The sequence below is a fragment of the Amblyraja radiata genome, chromosome 24 (genome assembly GCF_010909765.2).
Source record: "Amblyraja radiata isolate CabotCenter1 chromosome 24, sAmbRad1.1.pri, whole genome shotgun sequence".
Taxonomy (NCBI): Eukaryota; Metazoa; Chordata; class Chondrichthyes; order Rajiformes; family Rajidae; genus Amblyraja; species Amblyraja radiata.
The window spans coordinates 21,379,984-21,401,618 of record NC_045979.1 but is presented as its reverse complement, the minus strand read 5'-3'; the positions used below and the strand labels follow the sequence as shown (position 1 = coordinate 21,401,618).

Sequence of the window (21,635 nt, the reverse complement as noted above, 5' to 3'; positions counted from 1 at the left end):
GGTCTTCAAACTTTGCCCGAGTTACTCCAATATCCATGTCCCAGGGTTTATATGTTTAGAATTCTGTAACCACAATCTACTCCCATCAGACATAACCAGCCTACAGTGATTTTTTTTCCTTTTGATTCAAATTAACTTTGATATTTTTCTTCAAGTACCTTTCATCTCCCGGACTCTTCCCTGAGGACATTGATTCCTCACTGATGTACATGTCTGTTGTTCTTGGATATTATTCAGCATCTTTATAGCAAGCATGCACCTTTTTTTAATCTACCCTACACAATATCAGCAGCCTACTTGGTCATGGTGAGGGATAGACAACTGACTCTGACCCATGGAGACAAAAGGAACTGCAGGTGCTGGAATCTTGAGCAAAAGCCAAAGTGCTGGAGGAATTCAACGGGTCAGGTGGCATCAGTGGAGGGAATGGACAGATGACAATTCACAAAGGGACTTTCCTTCGGATTTATTCTGACTGAAGAAGGGTCCCAACCAGAAATGTTATCAATCCATAAGCTCCACGATGTTCCCTGGTCCACTGACTTCTGCCTGCACAAAGTTTGACATTAAACCTACAAGATTGCTTTTGAAGAGTATGGCCAAGTGTATGGGCAAGGTCATGGGCGGGGGAGGGGATGCATGAGCAGAACCAGGGGCCAGGAATGGAGCCCAGCATCTAGCTCATGCTCTGGGCCAGATGACAAGAGTGTAGCCAGGAACATGGACAAGAAGGGGGTGAGGAGCCAGAGGGCCGGATGTGGGCAAGGACTCCGGCACGTGACACCATTCATGTGTGCTGGCAAAAGCAAAACAATTATTATTTATTTTTAAAAAGTGGCATGTGCCAGGGTTATTGACAGCAGTTTCCAGCAGTTTTGGCTGATGATAGAGAGTGGACTGAGTGTATTTGCCCACATTAGAGTCATAGAGTGATACAGTGTGGAAACAGGCCATTCAGCCCATCTTGCCCACACCAGCCAACATGTCCCAGCTTCACTAGTCCCACCTGCCTGCACGTGGTCCATATTCCTCCAAACCGGTCCTATCCATGTACCTATCTAACTGTTTGTTAAACGATGGGATAGTTCCTGCCTCAATTACTTCCTCTGGCAGCTTGTTCCATACACCCACCACCCTTTGTGTGATAAAGATACCCCTCAAATTTCTATTTAATCTTTTCCCCTTGAACCTACTGTAAGTCCTCTGTTCCTCGATTCCCTACTCTGGGCAAGAGACCGTGTGCATCTCCCAGATCTATTCCTCTCATATTGTTGGGTAGATGCCAGTATTGTAACTACACTGGAATAGTTTGGCAAGACACGCACCCTGAGTTGCTGATTTTGTAATAACCACAACAGTAGTGTATGTTATTTGGTGGTAAATTGTGTTAAATTGATACAAAACTCTGGTATGCCATCATACTCCTCACCGGGAAGAGACAATTATAGTGTCATAGTTTCATACTGAATGGAAACAGGCTCTTCGGCTCAACCTGCCCATGTCTACCAAGATGGCCCATCTAAGCTCGTCCCCCCATCAGTCTGAAGAAGGGTTTCGGCCCGAAACGTTGCCTATTTCCTTCGCTCCATAGATGCTGCTGCACCCGCTGAGTTTCTCGAGCATTTTTGTGTACCTTCGATTTTCCAGCATCTGCAGTTCCTTCTTAAAAACTATTTGCTCATGTTTGTCCAATATTTAGGAAACATTTAGACAGGTACATGGATAGGACATGATTAGAGGGATATGGGCCAAACGCGGGCGGGTGGAGCTGGTGTAGTTAGACATGTTGCGCTCTGTGGGCAAGTTGGGCCGAAGTGCCTGTGTCCACGCTGTATGACTCTGACGAATAAATGTTTTGATCGATTGTTTTGAAAGTAATTCTTCACCTCTCTCTGCAGCTGCATCAAGTGGGTGAAGACTTTGTGAAATCGAGTTGTTGCGTCTTTGAAGGGTGCTCCGCTCTACCCTGGGAGGTGCTTGTGCGCGTCAAGCCGCCGTCACTAGCAAACTCCTCAGAACGAGCCGCTGGCTGTCCGCGGTGCTGAAACTCTCCGCTCGCCTCCGTCTCCGCCTCTCCGCTTCAGCACCCGCGCCTCCACCGACGCCGCTGGGCAGGACACGCGTCAGGCGCCAACATTTAACCGGGCACCGTTCAGGTATTCAGAAGCTGTTTCGTCTCCTTAGCAACATGAGTCAAGGCAAAGCCCAGAGAGTATCTTAGGTGACGGATCTCAGCCGCAGCAGAAGAGCGGAGCCCGGGCTGAGACTGAGGGAGCTGACAGCCGGGAGCATGGGGGATAAGATGCTTCCAGCCCAGGAGGCTGCTAAGATCTATCACACTAACTACGTGAGGAATTCCAGAGCCATAGGCGTCCTCTGGGCGATCTTCACCATTTGCTTTGCCATCATCACCGTGGTCATCTTCATCCAACCCTACTGGATCGGGGACAGCATCAACACCCTCAGGCTGGCTACTTCGGCCTCTTCCATTACTGCATCGGCAACGGACTCACCCGGGAGCTCATCTGCAAAGGAAGTGCCCTGGATTTCGGCTCCATCCCCTCAGGAGCTTTCAAAACTGCCATGTTCTTCGTCGGCATCTCCATGCTGCTCATCATCGGCTGCCTCGTCTGCTTCAGCCTCTTTTTGTTTTGCAACTCAGCCACTGTTTACAAAGTCTGCGCCTGGATGCAACTTGCTTCAGGTGAGTCCCCGCTGCTCGGCTGCCGACTGCACCTCGGCTCGGTGCTTCCAATAGCTCTCCCGTCTAACACGCCTTCTTAAAATTTAAAATAAAAACACGAGTTGCAACGTTTGCCAGTTCTCACTTTGCCTCGGAATTACTGTGTCCACTTTGCTAACTCGGCTTGGGCGCTAGCAGTGATCTGTATACTTGATCATTTATCCACAATCTTCCCCATTCATCGTATTGCAATCTAATGATCTATTTCTAAACGATCTTCATATCCATCACTGTGAGCATTTTTTCCACACAGAGGGTGGCGGGTGTATGGAGCGAGCTGCCACAGAAGGTAGTTGAGTCAGGTACTATCACAACGTTGAAAAGGCATTTGGGCAAGCGCATGATTGAAACGGTTTAGAGGGATATGGGCCATCGAGGGCAAGTGGGATGAGTATAGATGGGGCATCTTGGTCAGTATGTCGGTCGAAGAGCCTGTTTCTATGCTGCTTCTATTTGTTCGAGGTTATATTAATTCAGGGCAGTAAACGAATTCAATAATAATCTACCCAAAGAATTCTTAGAAAAGCATGACATAATTGTGGTGGAAAGCTCCAGAGTAGGTTTTTAAGTCATTGGGTATCTGTTGTTCTGCCTACTTCAGTGAATCAACTATTAAAGGACTGTCGTTGCCTGGCAGCTTGATCTCTTCAATATACACTAGTCCTCTATGGCAACGTTACTCCTACATCACCAGCTTCCTTCAAATCAGAACCACTATCTCCAATCTTTCCATTGTTAAACACCAGTCAGAGTACTTGATCCAAGCCCAATGTCACTCCTGACCTTTCTATTGAACATGTATTTCAATAGAACTGGTGATGAACACGTACAGTACCTTGAATGTTTTTCATCTGTAACTGGGGTTAAGAGAATCTCTTCAGGGAAATGTAATGCATATTTTCAACTTCAGAAGCTTGCACAAACATTTGGCTGCTTTGGATGTTCTGGGTGTGATATTTGGACTGGTCTCACCCTCACCCTCCTCACCCGTTTCCTTTCCCAACCCCTTCCCGTGCCCTTCCCCCTGCCCCACCCCTTCTCTACACCTGTCTCTATCATTGTGAAGCATACCAACTAATTGAAATTTGCTTCACATTTTCCACACTTGTGCCTGACCACACCAGCAATAAGTTCCCCCAAAGCAACGTCTTCAGCAGTTAAAGCCACAGGTCGCCACTGTATCCAATTTTCATTTCTGCGAATATATTCACAGTGGAAACAACTAATTGATGACTCATTAACCACCTCACTGTAGTCTTGAAATTTACTTTATAAAAGAACCGGAAAAAATTACTCATGGTGACAAAATGCATATACAAAGCATTTAGTTTCAGGTCCATTTAAAACTTCCAGCAAATTCAGTATGTTCAGTTTAGTTTAGTTTACGTGTACTAACAATACAGTGAAAAGCTTTTTTGTGGTGTGCTGTCCAGTCAGTGGAAAGCCCATACATTATTACAACAAGCCGCCCACAGTGTTTAGACGCATGATGAAGGGAATAACGTTTAGTGCAAGATAAAGTCCAGCAAAGTCCGATTAAAGGCAGTCTGAGGATCTCCAATAAGGTAAATGGAAGGTCAGGACTGCTCTCCAGTTGGTGATAGGATGGTTCAGTTGCCTGATAACAGCTGGAAAGAAACTGTTCCTGAATCTGAAGGAGTGCATTTTCACACTTCTGTACCTCTTGCCTGATTGGAGAGAAGATAAGTGACCAGGGTGAGACTTGTCCTTAATGATGCTGGTGCCCTTGCGAGGCAACATGAAATATGCAGATTGATACACATATGAAATATAGTAGATTGAGTCAATGGAAGGGAGGTTGGTTTGCGTGCTGGTATGTAAAAACTATAATATAGCTTTACATGGAATAGTGTGGTGAATGATTTAATACAAAATAATACTTCCAAATAAATAATTAGAAAAAAAATGTTTCGAACTCTGCTCTTGAAATAAAGACACATATATGAAAACATAATTTGAATTGTTATTGCTACATTCTTTTATAATTGGCCAAATTAAGATTTAGTGTTGCAATGACAGAGAGAGGTGAATAACACGATGAAGGCATCACGGGCGGGGAGCCTAGTATGAAGTGCAGTGTAGGAAGGAACTGCAGATGCTGGTTTATACCAAAGCAAGACACAAAAAGCTGGAGTAACTCAGCGGGCCAGGCAGCACCTCTGAGTAGAAGGAACGGGTGACGTTTTGGGTATGTAGTACTCCCGTCTCTCAGCACTCTATACTCCAGCCTGCGTAACTGATGAGGCATCACCACCAAAATACACAGCCTCGCTTCTCATAATAACTCTGCAGCACTAGTGTGGCACGGTGGCACAGCGGTGGACCAGCTGCCTTACAGCATCAGGAACCCGGGTTGCATCCTGCCTATGGGTAGTGTCTTTACGGAGTTTTCACCTTCTCCCTGTGACCGTGTGGGTTTTCTCCGGGAACTCCGGTTTCCTCCCACACTCCAAAGACATAGGTTAATTGGCTTCTGTAAATTGTAAAATGTCCCTTGCGTGTAGGATAGTGCTAGTGTAGAAGCGATCGCTGGTCCATGCAGACTTGGTGGGCCGAAGGGCCTGTTTCCATGCTACACCTCTAAAGTCTAAAGTATTTTGTGATGTTCGCCTGGACTCTGTAGGTGATATGTGGGTGTCGTGAGGCACACCATTTCAATCATAACACAAAGCTGCCCAGATAATACCTCAGTTGTTGCAGTGGCAGCACTGTGTCTCGGGCACAACTTTTCATGATGTTCCCTCAGCACTGAACATATTTTCAGAGTACTTAATCTTTCAAAGCTAACACAGAAGGTACCTGGTATACCAAAAGTGCAAGGAAAATTATGCTGGGCAGTCTTCAGCTACAAAGTGCTGGAGTAAGTAATCGGGTCAGGGAATCAGTCCTCTATTCACAGATGCTGCCTGACTCGCTGAGTTACTCCAGCACTTTCTGTCCTTTTTTGCCAACCAGCATCTGCAATAAATTCCTTGTTTCTTCAACTGAACTGGTGTGAATGGGTAGGAGGGAACTGCAGATGCTGGCTTACACCGACCATCAATCACCCACTCACACTAGTTCTGTTATCCCAACTTTGCATCCATTCTCTGCAGGGAAAATTCCACAGAGGCCCAATAACCCACACATCTTTGGGACGTGGGAGGAAACTGGAGCACCTCTCACAAGCTCACAGGGAAAACATGCAAACTCCATGCAGACAGCATCCGAGGTCTAATTATGTTCTAATCCTTCGTATTCTAATTTCCCTTATTCTTCCGGTTAAATTCCTAATGCACATCCACTTGTTATTTGGTCACTCCAATTAGCAGCAGCTATACATTAAATGAATGATTGGAGGCATTCGATTATTTTCAATTTGATTAAGTACTGAGAAACAACCAAATCCTGGGGCTTGTCATGCAGATACTAGTTGAACATATCTGTTAGATGGCTGTCTCTACCGTTTATACCTGCCAATTTTATTCCAATGGAATGTCATTTACTGTAAATCATAGCAGTCTCCAGATGTGCAAAGTGAATGGTCACTGCAGGTTTCTTGACCAGCTAGCAATAAAACATCATCAGAATGGTAGACTCAATCATGAACAACATAGAAACATAGAAACATAGAAAATAGGTGCAGGAGTAGGCCATTCGGCCCTTCGAGCCTGCACCGCCATTCAATATGATCATGGCTGATCATCCAACTCAGTATCCTGTACCTGCCTTCTCTCCATACCCCCTGATCCCTTTAGCCACAAGGGCCACATCTAACTCCCTCTTAAATATAGCCAATGAACTGGCCTCAACTACCTTCTGTGGCAGAGAGTTCCAGAGACTCACCACTCTCTGTGTGAAAAATGTTTTTCTCACACAGGTAATACAGGTAATAACAACGGGTAATACTTTCCATTTTCTTCCTTTGCCGCCTCTTCCCTATGCCCCACATGGGCTAACACCCATTTCACCCCTTCCACCCATATTCCTTCATCTGGCTTCACAATTTGTCCCTCTTCTATCCTTATCTCACACCTTCTATTTTTTCATCTCTGGACTTTGTCCACCCATCTGCTTATCGATGCCTCCCTCCCCAGCAAATTATTTCATATCCCTAACCAGTTCCCTTTTGAATCTCAGGCCCTTAAGTCCGTGCAGTATCAACGTACTTGTAAATGTTCAGTATTGGTCAGCTCAGTGATGCTTCCCTTGTACCTGAAATGGAAGGCTTTGCTTCACTCACTGATCCAGATCTTCAGCATGGTGACATAGAGCTGATAGTGCACTGCAACATCAGGGGTAGCACCTTCTTGATGAGATGTTCGGACACCTTAATTCAGAAGTGATCGTCTGTGCATACAGTATTTGAAGTTTCGTTTTGCAGATCTCGGGAGCTTAGCTTCAAGGGGGGCAAAGTTAAAAGCTGATGTGCATTCAACGTCCCTACAGCGAGGGTGGTGAGTGCCTGGAATGTGTTGTCGGGGATGGTGGCTGAAGCAGATCTGATAGTGACATTTAATAGAATTTTGGATAGGCGCTTTGATATACAGGGAATGGAGGGATGTGGATCACGTGCAGACAGAGGAGACTAGTTTAACTTGGCATCATGTTCAACACAGACATCGTAGGCCAAAGACACTATCCTTGTCCTGCACTGTTCGATGTCCATGTTCGATGTCACCACTCCACACTCAAATTATGTTTAATTTAGCATGGAAACAGGCCCTACGGCCCACTGACTCCACACCGACCATTGATTACCTGTTCACACTCATTCTATCTTATCTCCACTTTCTCATCCACTCCCTACGCACTAGGGGCAATTTACAGAGGCCAATTGACCTACAAACTCGCACATTTTTGGGATGTGGGAGAAAACCCGGAGCACCCAGAGGAAACCCCGCACAGTCAGAGCGAGAACTTGCAAGTTCCTTACAGATGGCAACCAAGGTCAGGATCGAACCTGGGTCTCTGACGCTGAGAGGCAGCAGCTCTACCAGCTGCACCACTGTGCCACCCTATATTTACCAATAAGATATGGTAATCAAATAAGAACATGACTATAGGCTACGGAACTCTCTTTTTATCCAATTCGATGAAATAGAACATCATATTAACTTTAATTTACAAGGCTATAAAAAGAATTTCAATTATTTCATAGCAATGACACCAATTTAAAAGTGTTTAAGAATTGATTGGATTTGTGCATTTCTGGTTATATGCAGCACCTTATTACCAATCTTCACTTTCAATAACATAAACACAGAAGAGGGAGTTTCGCTCTTTATTGAACCATCTTTAACCATTTCAACTCATCAAGCCATGACTGATCTGAAAGTGAGTGATCTAACACAGAGCTGGAAACGTGTTACATTGCAAACTTAAATATCCCTTCCCTCATTAAGTACAAAGCAGTAAAAATAATAGATCCACGTCCCGACACAAATCCAGAACAGATGTTACTCTGCTTAGAGAAACAAGGAGCTGCAGGTGCTGGTTTACGATGAAAAAGATGTAAAGTGCTGGAGTAACTCAGCAGGTCAGGCAGCATCTTTGGAGAACATCGATAGGTGAAGTTTCAGGTTGGGACCTTTCTTCAGACTGATTATAGTGGGGGAGGGGGGGGGGGGTTTGGGGGGTTGGAAGAAAGCTGGGCGAGAGGTGGGGCAGACAAAGAGTGATGAGTGATAGGTGGATACAGGGGAGGGGGTGATTTGATAGGCAGATGGGTGAACAAAGGCCAGTAATGAAAAAAATAAAGGTGTGAAATAAGGATTGAAGAGGTTCATATTGTGAAGCCAGAGGAAGGAATGTAGATGGAAGAGGAAGGGACAGGGTGAAATGGGTGTGTTCAGAGAGGGTGCTGGGAAGAGAGGGGGGGAAAGGGGTGGATGGGGCGGGGTTAGGTTAGTAACCTAAAATTGGAGTTTGCTTTATTGGTTTAAAATTGAAGCGGCAATTTTATGTCTGTTTCAATCTCTTTCATTGTTCCATTTTACTCAGCCCAACTTTGCCTGAAAAATGGTCTTTCCTGGTGTCTCTCCACAGCCTTGCCTTCCTGATCAATGCATCAGGGATTAAACTGGATGTTGATTACTCACCTCAAGAATGACTCATGGCTTGCATTCGTCCAAAGTGCCCTTTCCCTTTTGGTGCCCTGGGTGCCCAAGTTACAGTATATCAGAAATACACACGGTAGAAATTTGGTGCTTATTTTATGCAGTGGACATGTTATATACAGTGACATGCGCAAATAATACTGCATTGCGTTGCAGAGCAAAATACTGCAGGTTTGGGAAATAAAAGCAATGCTGGAAGTAGCCAGCAAGAGAGGCAAGAGTATTTCATTGTCATAGGTCCCAGATAGAACAATGACATTCTTACTTGCAGTAGCACAACAGAATATGTAAACATGGTGAAAGGTAAACAATATAATAAATGAGGAAAAAAAAGTTCAGTGTGTGTATATACATGCACACGCATGCAGATATACACATAAAAAACAAACAATAATAGTGCAATAATGACAATAATAGTCTAAATAGTTCAGAGCTCATTTGAGGTTATAATGTTTAATAACCTAATGGCTGTAGGGGAGGAGCTATTCCTGAACATGGACGTTACAATTTTCAGGCTCCTGTACCTTCTTCCTGCTGGCAGGGGTGAAATGAGTGTGTGGCTAGGGTGGTGTGGGTCTCCGATGATGCTGGCTGCCCTTTTGAGGCAACGGCCCTGGTAAATCCCTTTGATTTACTAGAGGTCAGTCAGCATGGTAAGGAGAGGTGTTGAGTTAACATTACAGGCTGATGATCCTTCATCAGCTTCTGCAATTCATCCTAAGATGTCAGGAAAGTGGAGAAAACCGGCATGAAAATGTTGCTCTAAAACCAGACCGCACAATCAATTCTTCCAGTGATAAATAGAGACACAAGGAACTGCAGATGCTGGAATCTTTAACAAAACACAAAGTGCTGGAGGGACTCGGTGTGTCAGGCAGTCAGGTGATGTTTCAAGTTATGACACATTTTCAGAGAAGGGTCCCAACCCAAAATATCATCAGTCTATTCCCTCCACAGATGCTGCCTGACCTGCTGAGTCAGCACTTTATGTTTTGCTTTTATTGATAAAAATGAATTCAATCTCAAGAATTGATGAAGCATTTAGGAATACCACACTGGAATCATTGCATTACAGTTAACCAATATACATATATATTTATAATTATTTTATTTTATCACTAAAGAAGTTCATGTTCAGACAGTGTACACAATTCTCCATCCTATAATTTATTGTGGGCAAACTATCCATTATTGGGATGTAATGTTAACATTGTACAAGGCATTGGTGAGGCCAATTCTGGAGTATAGTGTACAATTTTTGTCGCCAAATTATAGGAAAGATGTCAACAAAATAGAGAGAGTACAGAGGAGATTTACTAGAATGTTGCCTGGGTTTCAGCAACTAAGTTACAGAGAAAAGTTGAACAAGATAGGTCTTTATTCTTTGGAGTGCAGAAGGTTAAGAGGGGACTTGATAGAGGTCTTTAAAATTATGAGAGGGATAGACAGAGTTGACGTGGATAAGCTTTTTCCATTGAGAGTAGGGAAGATTCAAACAAGAGGACATGATTTAAGAATTAAGGGACAAAAGTTTAGTTGTAACATGAGGGGGAACTTCTTTACTCAGAGAGTGGGAGTTGTGTGGAATGAGCCTCCAGTGGAAGTGGTGGAGGCAGGTTCGATTTTATCATTTAAAAATAAATTGGATAGGTATATGGACGGGAAAGGAATGGAGGGTTATGGTCTGAGTGCAGGTTGATGGGACTAGGTGAGAGTAAGTGTTCGGCACGGACTAGAAGGGCCGAGATGGCCTGTTTCCGTGCTGTAATTGTTATATGGTTATATAAACTGATTACCGTGTAGAATGCTGCTGCTTGCAATGGAAGATAGAAATAGATAGTTACAGCATCTCTATACTGTATCTGTCTGTAGCATCTTAACAGCAATGAATAAAGCTGATAAAATCAAACGTAACAAGACAGGGGCTTTGAATGTACTCTGTATTTTGGGCTTGACAATGTAGCCACAGTGAACAAGTAGCCATTGGGATCTTTGAGATTGAAACCCTGTTATAGAACTATCAACATGGCAGTATGCCAGGAGATTGCCTCAATGTTTTCAGCAAGTTACTTGGTTTATGAATACAGCTAATCACCATTGCCCACACTCCCATTACACTGTCCTAGAGATTAGAACAATACGGTCCACAATGTCTATGCTGAACATCAGTTAGTTTCCCCAATCATCCTTCCCTAGTAGCGAGATGGAATTGCCTTCATAAGAATAGAATGATAGAGGCAACCAGCATGGAAACAGCCCCTTCAGCCCACCTCGTCAATGCCGACCAAGGTTCCCATCTACGCTAGTCCCATTTAGCTGTGTTTAGCCCATATCTTTCTAAACCTTTCCTATCCACGTACCAATTCAAATGGCGTTTACATGTTGTTACAGTATCTTCCTCAATGACATCTTCTGGCAGCTGGTTCCATATACCCACTATCCACACCTTAACAGTAAGTTTATTAGTTCACCTTCTTTAATGGGTTTTGATGCAGTTCAACTATTTCGACATGCAACTTCCACGGACGTTTTGTCTTCAATTTACTCAGCACTTGCTGGAACAAAGGAACAACACCGGGAAAGCTGGAAAGATTGCAGAGAATGTTTTATGCGGATGTTGCCTGGACTCGAGGGCCTGAGATATAGGGAGAGGTTGGACAGGCTGGGAATTTATTTCTTGGGGCGTAAGAGACTAAGGGGGTGATCTTATAGAGGGATACAAGATCATGGACAGGGTGAATGCGCAGTTGGGTAATTGAATCAAGAAGCAGAGGACATAGATTTAAGGTGAGTGGGACAAAGTTTTCACAGAGGGTGATGGGTATATGGAACGAGCTGCCAGAGGAGTTAGTTGAGGCAGGTACTATAGCATTTGGACAGCCACATGGACAGGAAAAGTATAGAGGGATATGGGCCGAACACGGTCAAATGAAACTAGCTTAGATGGGCATCTTGGTTGGCATGGATACGTTGGGCTTTCGGGCCTGTATGACTATGATTCTGTGACTCCTTGTCTCTTTGACTGGGTTATAGCAGATATTTCACAAATAGATACAATCATCTGTAATTTGTGACAATGTGACTGCGGGAAGAAAAGACAGTTTACATTCAGGCACAATTGCATCTTTTGGAAAAGTGTATAGAGCTGCATATACAATACATCACTTTGCTGAACCGTGGCTGTTGATGCAAAACCAGCTACCTTTTTGCTCAGCATCCTACACAGAATGAAGCCCTGGTTTAACTGTTTTGGGTGGAGCGGTGGGCAGTTAATGCTGCAGAGACAAGCCTCTGCACATCAGTGAGATTTCCTTTCACTGCTCTGTACTTAAAGCTTCAAGAAATAATGCTGGTTTTCATAGCTCACAGAAAAGCCAGAGTTAAACGTAGATAATTGTAATTCTTAGATTAGTTCAAAGCACAATACTGCAGATACTGGAAATATGAAATTAAAGAAAGAGCAGGAACTTATTTTCTGTTATTATTTTTAATTCCCTGAAAGGGTATGGGCAGTTTGTCATAAGCAAACAATGGCTGATGATTAGAAAATGACAGTAGACACACCAAAGTGACAACTGATAGTGGTAATTCTCTGTGACAGCCAGACCGTAAAGATTGCTTAATAATAGTTGTGTGCCTGGTGGTTGGCAATTTCAATGTATTAGTTTAATTTAGTTTAGAGATACAGCACAGAAACAGGCCCTTCGGCCCACCGAGTCCACACCAACCAGCGGTCCTCGTATAGCAGCACTATCCTTACACACCAGGGACAATTGACAATTTTTTTACCAAAGCCAATTAACCTATAAACCTGAACGTCTTTGTGTGTGGGAAGAAACTGGAGCACCCGGATAAGACACATACCCATGGGGAGAACGTACAAACTCCATGCAGACAGCACTGATAGTCAGGATTGAACCTGAGTCTCTGGCGTTGTAAGGCAGCAAATGTACCACTGTGCCGCCCCATGGTATTAGATTGTAGATGATTAGATTAGAGAGGATTTGTTCGGCTGCATGACCACAATCCTGGGGCTTGTTCCTGAGCAATGTTGAAAAGTTGCACGGTTGGTAAAGAGGCGGAAAAAAACTCTCAGTCAACACATTCCGTTCTTTCTCCGGACACGAGTTCCACACAAATGTGCAGAGCGATGGTTTCTGATGTTCACCCTCGTGAAGGATCTTTTGATGTCATGCTCGGAGACTGACATCATTGTGTTTGTCGGGAACTGTGTGCGCTCATGAAGGTACAGCTTTGTCCTCCTGATGGTTCACTTGTAGTTATTTCTCTATAAATCAAAATTTTACCAAAATCTAATATGATCTTGTCTCTGCCAGGATTTGATTAGACGTCAATGTAGGCATTTGAAAATTTGGGGGTGCTCCAGTTTCTTCCCACACTCCAAAGATGTGTGGGTTTGTAGGTTAATTGGCTTCTGTAAAAAAATGTGAATTGTCCCCAGTGTGTAGGATAGTGTTAGTGTACGAGGTGATCGCTGGTCAGCATGAACTCAGTGGGCTGAAGTGCCTGTTTCCATACTGTATCTCTGAGGTCTAAAGTAAAGTCTAAAAATTCTAAAGTGGCAAGAATCAAGCAACCATTTCCTGTGCTACTAATTGTTTTGAGCATTTCATTGTACCTGTAGAAACATAGAAACATAGAAAATAGGTGCAGGAGTAGGCCATTCAGCCCTTCGAGCCTGCACCGCCATTCAATATGATCATGGCTGATCATCCAACTCAGTATCCTGTACCTACCTTCTCTCCATACCCCCTTATCCCTTTAGCCACAAGGGCCACATCTAACTCCCTCTTAAATATAGCCAATGAACTGGCCTCAACTACCTTCTGTGGCAGAGAATTCCACAGATTCACCACTCTCTGTGTGAAAAATGTTTTTCTCATCTCGGTCCTAAAAGATTTCCCCCTTATCCTTAAACTGTGACCCCTTGGTCTGGACGTCCCCAACATCGGGAACAATCTTCCTGCATCTAGCCTGTCCAACCCCTTAAGAATTTTGTAAGTATGGAAATGGAAAGTATTGAAATGAAATGAAAAATTTTGTTAAGTAAAAATGGAAGGGTCTTTTACATTTGGAAATAATACAGATCTTTCATTTTTTCATGGAACCTCTAACATCTACAACCAAACAAAGCACATCCACACACAAAAATCAATGAGGATTTCCATTCCTATATCAGTAAGATTTAATCTGAAGACTCACTGGCAGATGAGAAGTAAGCTTTCATCTGGGTGTACCATCAATATCAATCAAAATTTCATCTGTAGAGAAAGGAAAGGTCAAACTATAATTTCCGTAACTAATGGAATCACAGCGAAGGAAGAAAGAAAACTCCTGCATTCAAAACCACGCACGTTAGTATTTGATGGACTTTCTTCTCTGTATGGTCTGGGAATTAATATCAGAAACATTTTCTGGTGGAGATAATGAAACAAGTCCAGCAAGTTGCACAAGGAGTATAAGTCCTTCAGGTTTACCTTTGTTTTAATAAGGTTACCGGTAAATCCTCAATTCTCTATGAATGGGCAGTTAGTATTAATACACAAATCTAAAATGTTATCACTTCTGACAGTCGACTGAATTTTGCTTCTAAATCTTTGTGAATTCCCAAGTGTGGACCAGGCTTTCAGTGTCTTAGAAGTCCCAACCGAAGCAATCCAATATATTGGAGACACAAGAACAGGAGATGCTGGAATCTTGAGTAAAACAAAGTGCTGGAGAAACTCAGCGGGCCAGGCAGCATCTGTGGGGGGAATAGACACTTTTGAAGAAGGATCCAGACCCAAAATGTTGTCTATCCAATTCCTCCACAGATGCCGAGAGACCAATTGAGTTACTCTATTCCAATATGATATTGGAGAACTGTACAACAGGCTCTTGATGCCCTGGTTCAGGACAATCCGAGGATGAGAGCTGTAATTTGTAATAAAGCTCAGAGGTGTCAAATAGGTTATCTTGATTATTGGGTATATGGAGCGAGCAGCTAGAGGAGGTAGTCGAGGCAGGTATAATAACAACATGTAAAAGACCTTTGCACCAGTACATGGATTGAAAAGGTTTAGGGGGCTATGGGACAAATATGGGCAAATGGGGCTCAGATGGGGCACCTTGGTGGGCATGGATGAGTTGGGCCAATGGGCTTGTTTCCATGCTGCATAACTCTAGGACTCCATCCTATTTTCTGCAGAAAGTATGCGGTTTCCAGAATACACTTCTGTTAGTTAGCAGATGTAGCGCTGAAGTTCTTCATTTTAAAGGCTGCTGAATTTAAACTGCCTAAGTGTATGGAACGCGATGATTTTCATTCACAAAAACGGTGGTTGTTTTTGTCACTCCAGGCTTGGAGCTATCTAATTGTACAAACATGTCAGAAGCAATGCCTGCCATCACATCTGTCTTTGATTCTGTCCTGCCAACACTTGAATAGATGGACGACTAGCATCAAAGATCAAACTGCATACATTGACCGCTTCAGATTAATGAGTTACTGAAATCAGTGAGCAGCAGCATTATTTTGTACGTTGATGTCAAGTGATAATTTCCCATCCACATTCACAGTAACGATTCAATTAACCCATGTCAGTTTCCAATGGGGAAAAAAACTATTTTGCTCTAAAGATTCTTTGCTGTTTAAATTAATAACATGTAGTACGTGCTTTACAGAAGCAGCATTGCACAATGAGCCGTTTCTCAGTGGAAGAAGGAGATATTTTGCAGTTACAGCTTTTATGTGAGGGATTCTCAATTTGGTTAGCATACTGCAGATAGGAAAATGCTTACTGGTAACTTCCAGCTAATGATGAGGGTTACATTTTAAATAGCTGCTGAAATCTAACTATTGTGATAATTCTCTCACTGTTCTAGAACAGCTGACTCAGAAACATTACACACTACTACAGTTAAACCAGAAGAAGTCATAGACTCATACAGCACGAAAACAGGCCCTTCGGCCCAACTCGTCCATGCCATAGAAACATAGAAACATAGAAATTAGGTGCAGGAGCAGGCCATTCGGCCCTTCGAGCCTGCACCGCCATTCAATATGATCATGGCTGATCATCCAACTCAGTATCCCGTACCTGCCTTCTCTCCATACCCTCTGATCCCCTTAGCCACAAGGGCCACATCTAACTCCCTCTTAAATATAGTCAATGAACTGGCCTCGACTACCCTCTGTGGCAGGGAGTTCCAGAGATTCACCACTCTCTGTGAAAAAAGTTCTTCTCATCTCGGTTTTAAAGGATTTCCCCCTTATCCTTAAGCTGTGACCCCTTGTCCTGGACTTCCCCAACATCGGGAGCAAACTTCCTGCATCTAGCCTGTCCAACCCCTTAAGAATTTTGTAAGTTTCTATAAGATCCCCTCTCAATCTCCTAAATTCTAGAGAGTATAAACCAAGTCTATCCAGTCTTTCTTCATAAGACAGTCCTGACATCCTAGGAATCAGTCTGGTGAACCTTCTCTGCACTCCCTCTATGGCAATAATGTCCTTCCTCAGATTTGGAGACCAAAACTATACGCAATACTCTAGGTGTGGTCTCACCAAGACCCTGTACAACTGCAGTAGAACCTCCCTGCTCCTATACTCAAATCCTTTTGCTATGAAAGCTAACATACCATTCGCTTTCTTCACTGCCTGCTGCACCTGCATGCCCACTTTCAATGACTGGTGTACCATGACACCCAGGTCTCGCTGCATCTCCCCTTTTCCTAGTCGGCCACCATTTAGATAATAGTCTGCTTTCCTGTTTTTGCCACCAAAATGGATAACCTCACATTTATCCACATTATACTGCATCTGCCAAACATTTGCCCACTCACCCAGCCTATCCAAGTCACCTTGCAGTCTCCTAGCATCCTCCTCACAGCTAACACTGCCCCCCAGCTTAGTGTCATCCGCAAACTTGGAGATATTGCCTTCAATTCCCTCATCCAGATCATTAATACCACACCTGGAGTATGCCGACCAAGGTGCTCCATTTAAACTAGTCCCATTTGCTAGAAATCCTTTAAACATTTCCTATCCATGTACCTGTCAAAATGTCAAACATGGAGACACAAGAGACTTCAGGTGTGGGAGCAAAACACAAAGTGCAGGAGGAACTCGGTGGGTCAGGCGGCACCCATGGAGGGAATGGGAAGGCAATGTTTTGAGTCAGGACCCTTCTTCAGAATGGTTTGTCTGCCTGACCAGCTGAGTTCCTCCAGCACTTTGTGTTTTCAGCAACACAAACATTCTGGAGTATAATTCCGGATGGAGTTAACAATGAGAAGGCATACTAAATAGCAAGCAAGAACTTGCACTGCAGTTTTGATCAATAAAGGATCAGTTTGTGGTAGACGGGGTGCACAATGCAATTATAATTATTAAAAAAAGACACAATGTGTCAAGTGGGGTCTAAAGACGGGTCTCGATCCGAAACGTCACCTATTCACGTTCTCCAGAGATGCTGCCTAACCTGCTGAGTTTCTCCAGCACTTTGTGTGCCTCTGACTGTCTACCCTATTCCACTTTGGTGGGAAAAACAGGAAAGTAGACTTATATCTAAATGGTGGGCGATTAGGAAAAGAGGAGATGCAACAAGACCTGGGTGTCATGGTACACCAGTCATTGAAAGTAGGCATGCAGGTGCAGCAGGCAGTGAAGAAAGCGAATGGTATGTTAGCATTCATAGCAAAAGGATTTGAGTATAGGAGCAGGGAGGTTCTACTGCAGTTGTACAGGGTCTTGGTGAGACCACACCTGGAGTATTGCGTACAGTTTTGGTCTCCAAATCTGAGGAAAGACATTCTTGCCATAGAGGGAGTACAGAGAAGGTTCACCAGACTGATTCCTGGGATGTCAGGACTTTCATATGAAGAAAGACTAGATAGACTCGGCTTGTACTCGCTTCAATTTAGGAGATTGAGGGAGAGATCTTATAGAAACTTACAAAATTCTTAAGGGGTTGGACAGGCTAGATGCAGGAAGATTGTTCCCGATGTTGGGGAAGTCCAGGACAAGGGGTCACAGTTTAAGGATAAAGGGGAAATCCTTTAGGACCGAGATGAGAAAAACATTTTTCACACAGAGAGTGGTGAATCTCTGGAATTCTCTGCCACAGTAGGTAGTCGAGGCCAGTTCATTGGCTATATTTAAGAGGGAGTTAGATGTGGCCCTTGTGGCTAAAGGGATCAGGGGGTATGGAGATAAGGCAGGTACGGGATACTGAGTTGCATGATCAGCCATGATCATATTGAATAGCGATGCAGGCTCGAAGGGCCGAATGGCCTACTCCTGCACCTATTGTCTATGTTTCTATGTTTCTATGCCTCTCATCCATTTCTATACTTCTATCAGGTCTGCTCAACTTCCATTGCTAATTTATTTCATGGTCGTCATCCTCTGACTTTCTTCTGGCTTTCGTTGGATGAGGCAGTGGTGAATATTGCCGAGTGTCCCAGCGTCAGCCGTGCAGGGCTAGCGACAGACAGGTGCACCACACAACACACTCAGCACAGGACAGATGCGATGACACGCGGGATACTGACTTTGGTGTCGCTGCCTTAAGTAAAGAATCAGTGATGTGTAAAACATCGAGACAGCTTTGACAGGAGAAAATGATTTACAGATGATTGGTGAATCATGCAGATTAAAAGGCTGAATCTCGTTCATGACACAAAACCAAGTAAATCACTTTCTATATCAACGCAAAAACGGAATTGTAGACATGCTGAGCAGAACTGATAGAATACAATTAAAATGCAAAGTGGATGCTAGGTATAACAGATAAGGAAAGCACCATGTTTGTGTAATGGTTTATGGGCTGTTTCAGTTCCAGATGCACTGTTTGATCTCCCTCATTAAACCAGGAAGGGTAAGTTAGAACTCACAGCTGTTTTTGAATTAGTTATCCGTACTGCAGATAGATTCTCTCTCCGCTGATCAGATTTAAAAAAACACCAAATTGTTGGATTATCTTCCACCCCTTGACCTACTCTGGGAATTCCACGTTTACAAAAGATGAACTAGGAATAAAACTGAACTGGATACGCAAGGTTTAGCGAGATACGGGTCAAATGCAGGCAGGTTGGACGAGTGTAGATGGGGCATCTTGGTTGGCATCGGGAAGTTGGGCCGAAGGGTCTGTTTCCATGTTATATGACTCGATGCTGCCAATGACAATAACTGAATAGGTTTCGGTATATTATTGTCCCCTGCACCAAGTTAAAGAGAAAGGCTTTGTTTTACGTGCTATTCAATCAGAGGGGATAATATTATATCTAAATAAAATCTATCCCTGGAGAATATGGATAGGTGCAGTTTTGGGTCATGACCCTTCTTCAGACTCTGAAGTCTGAACCAGCATCTGCCTTTCCTTGCTTCTACATTTTTAAGCTTCTAATCAAGAAGGGTCCTGACCCAAAACATCACCATGTTCTCCAGGGATGCTGCCTGACCCACTGAGTTACTCCAGTACTTTGTGTCTTTTTGTTTGTCTCCATTGGTCCACAAATCTCATATACACACGTCCGGTGAGTCCAGATCCCCATGGTACTCCTAAGCCACAAATTGATATTAATATTTAGAGTTTAGAGAGAAAGATACAGCATGAAAACAGGCCTTTGGCCCACCGAGTCCACTTCGACTAGCGATCATCCGTCCACCTGCACCTCCTCCACTGCATCCGCTGTCGTAGGTGTCACCTTCTCTACATCGGCGAGACCAAGCGTAGGCTCGGTGACCACCCGGTTGCCCAGCACTTCAACTCCCCCTCCCAATCTGAATCTGACCTTTCTGTCCTCGGCCTCCTCCATTGCCAGAGTGAATCCATTGCCAGTCCCAGCGCAAATTGGAGGAACAACCCCTCATATTTCGCTTGGGTAGTTTACATCCCAGCGGTATAAACAATGACTTCTTTAATTTCAGGTCATCCTTGCTCACTCCCTCCTTCCCCTCCCCCGTCCCAGCTCTCTCACATAACCTGCTGTCTCCGCCTCTTCCTTTTTTAACCCCGCCCCTCCCCCGAACATCAGTCTGAAGAAGGGTCTCGACCCAGAACGTCGCCTACTCCTTTTCTCCATAGATGCTGCCTCACCTGCTGAGTTTCTCCAGCATATTTTGTCTACATCCGTTCACACTAGTTCTACATTATCCCACTTATTGCATTCACTCCCTACACACAATTTACAGCTGGAATCTCACCTTTTAACAACTACAGCACAATTTTGTGTTAAATGCTCAACATTCACCTGAGAGGGGATTAGTTCGACTTTGGCTACTTTCTGAACGTGCTGTGCCAAAGCCCCTACAAAGAATGCACACTCATCAGCCCTGCGTGGACCAGATGGCAAGTGACAAACAGACGCGTGCTATCACATACTGGAGTAGGAGTGGGACTCCGATTCATTAGCGTAATTGCTCTAGGGAGCAGCAGGCATGTAGGGTAACCGAGCAGCTCGTGAAATATTTATTCACACTTTTGTTGGTGGCGAAAGGAGAGGACGTGTCGCAGAGTGAAGTGGGGCATGACTTACGGAAGAAAATACCTACACTGCACACGTCAGGCGTCGCCAATTGGATATTACAGCTTTAGTGCAGCACTGAGCAGTCAATGTATAGAAAGGTCCAAATTAGACTGTAAAGCAAAGTTGGACTGTCCTGATGAAAGATCACTGGCCAGAAGTTTAATGGAGTCACTAAGTCACACAGGCCCTTCAGCCCAACTCATCCATGCCAACCAAGCTATCCCATCTAGGCTATTGCCATTTTCCAGTGTTTGGCCCATATCCCTCTACACCTTTCATAAGTCATAAGATCATAACTGATTAGGCCATTCGGCCCTTCAATTCTACTCCGCCATTCAATCATGGCTGATTGTCTATCAGGGAGTCTATCTCCCCCTCTGAACCCCATTCTCCTGCCTTCTCCCCATAACCTCTGACACCCGTACTAATCAAGACTCTATCTATCTCAGCCTTAAATATATCCACCTACTTTGCCTCCACGGCCTTCTGTGGCAAAGAATTCCACAGATTTACCACCCTTTCATGTGTACCTGACCTAATGTTTTTTAATGTGGTACCTGCCTCAACTACCTCCTAAGCTAGCTAGTGGGTATGCAACTTTCAAATGGTCTGAGTTTGCCTACAGACAATGTTTTACACAAATTTCTCATAATTAGAGTTTAGAAATATAGAGATACAGCACGGAAACAGGCCCTTCGGCCCACTGAGTCTGTGCAACCTATGATAACCCTGTGCAGTTGCACTATCCCACACAATGGGGACAATTTACAATTTACAGAAGCCAATTAAACTACAAATCTGCAAGTCTTTGGAATGTGGGTGGAAACCGGAGCACCCGGAGAAAACCCACGTGGTCACAGGAAGAATGTACAAACTTCGTACAGACAGCACCCATGGTCAGGATTGAACCCGGGGGTCTGGTGCTGTGATGTAGCAGCTCTACCACTGCATCACCGTACTGTCCCATCTCTGCTGGGCCAATAGTGTGATTTCTGTGCCAGCATCTTAATCAGCAACAAATACTTACGGCAATGTTATGAAATTCAACCTGACATATAAAGTGCATTGCACAATAATTTGATTAAAAATCTAAATTTGTTGCAATATTTATTAGCTATCTGAATTTCTTCAAAACACAGTGGGATGATTACGCAGAGTGGAGGGGTGGAAAGTAGATTTTGTGCTAATTTTAATTTAATTTTAATACAGAAAAAACCCAAGTTATCTCTTAAAACCCAAGGTCT

At 43.9% G+C, this 21,635-nt stretch overlaps 1 protein-coding gene across 1 annotated transcript in view; it reads left to right on the top strand.

Annotated features, from left to right (window-relative positions):
- The first annotated feature begins 2,113 nt into the window (after positions 1–2,113).
- The window catches only part of LOC116986839 (LHFPL tetraspan subfamily member 5 protein-like), a 64,730-nt gene continuing 45,208 nt past the window's right edge, over positions 2,114–21,635 (top strand). Inside the window, 2 exon segments of the mRNA XM_033042571.1 lie at positions 2,114–2,456; positions 2,459–2,704. Coding sequence (XP_032898462.1) covers positions 2,291–2,456; positions 2,459–2,704 — 412 coding nt within the window. The 5' untranslated portion in view covers positions 2,114–2,290.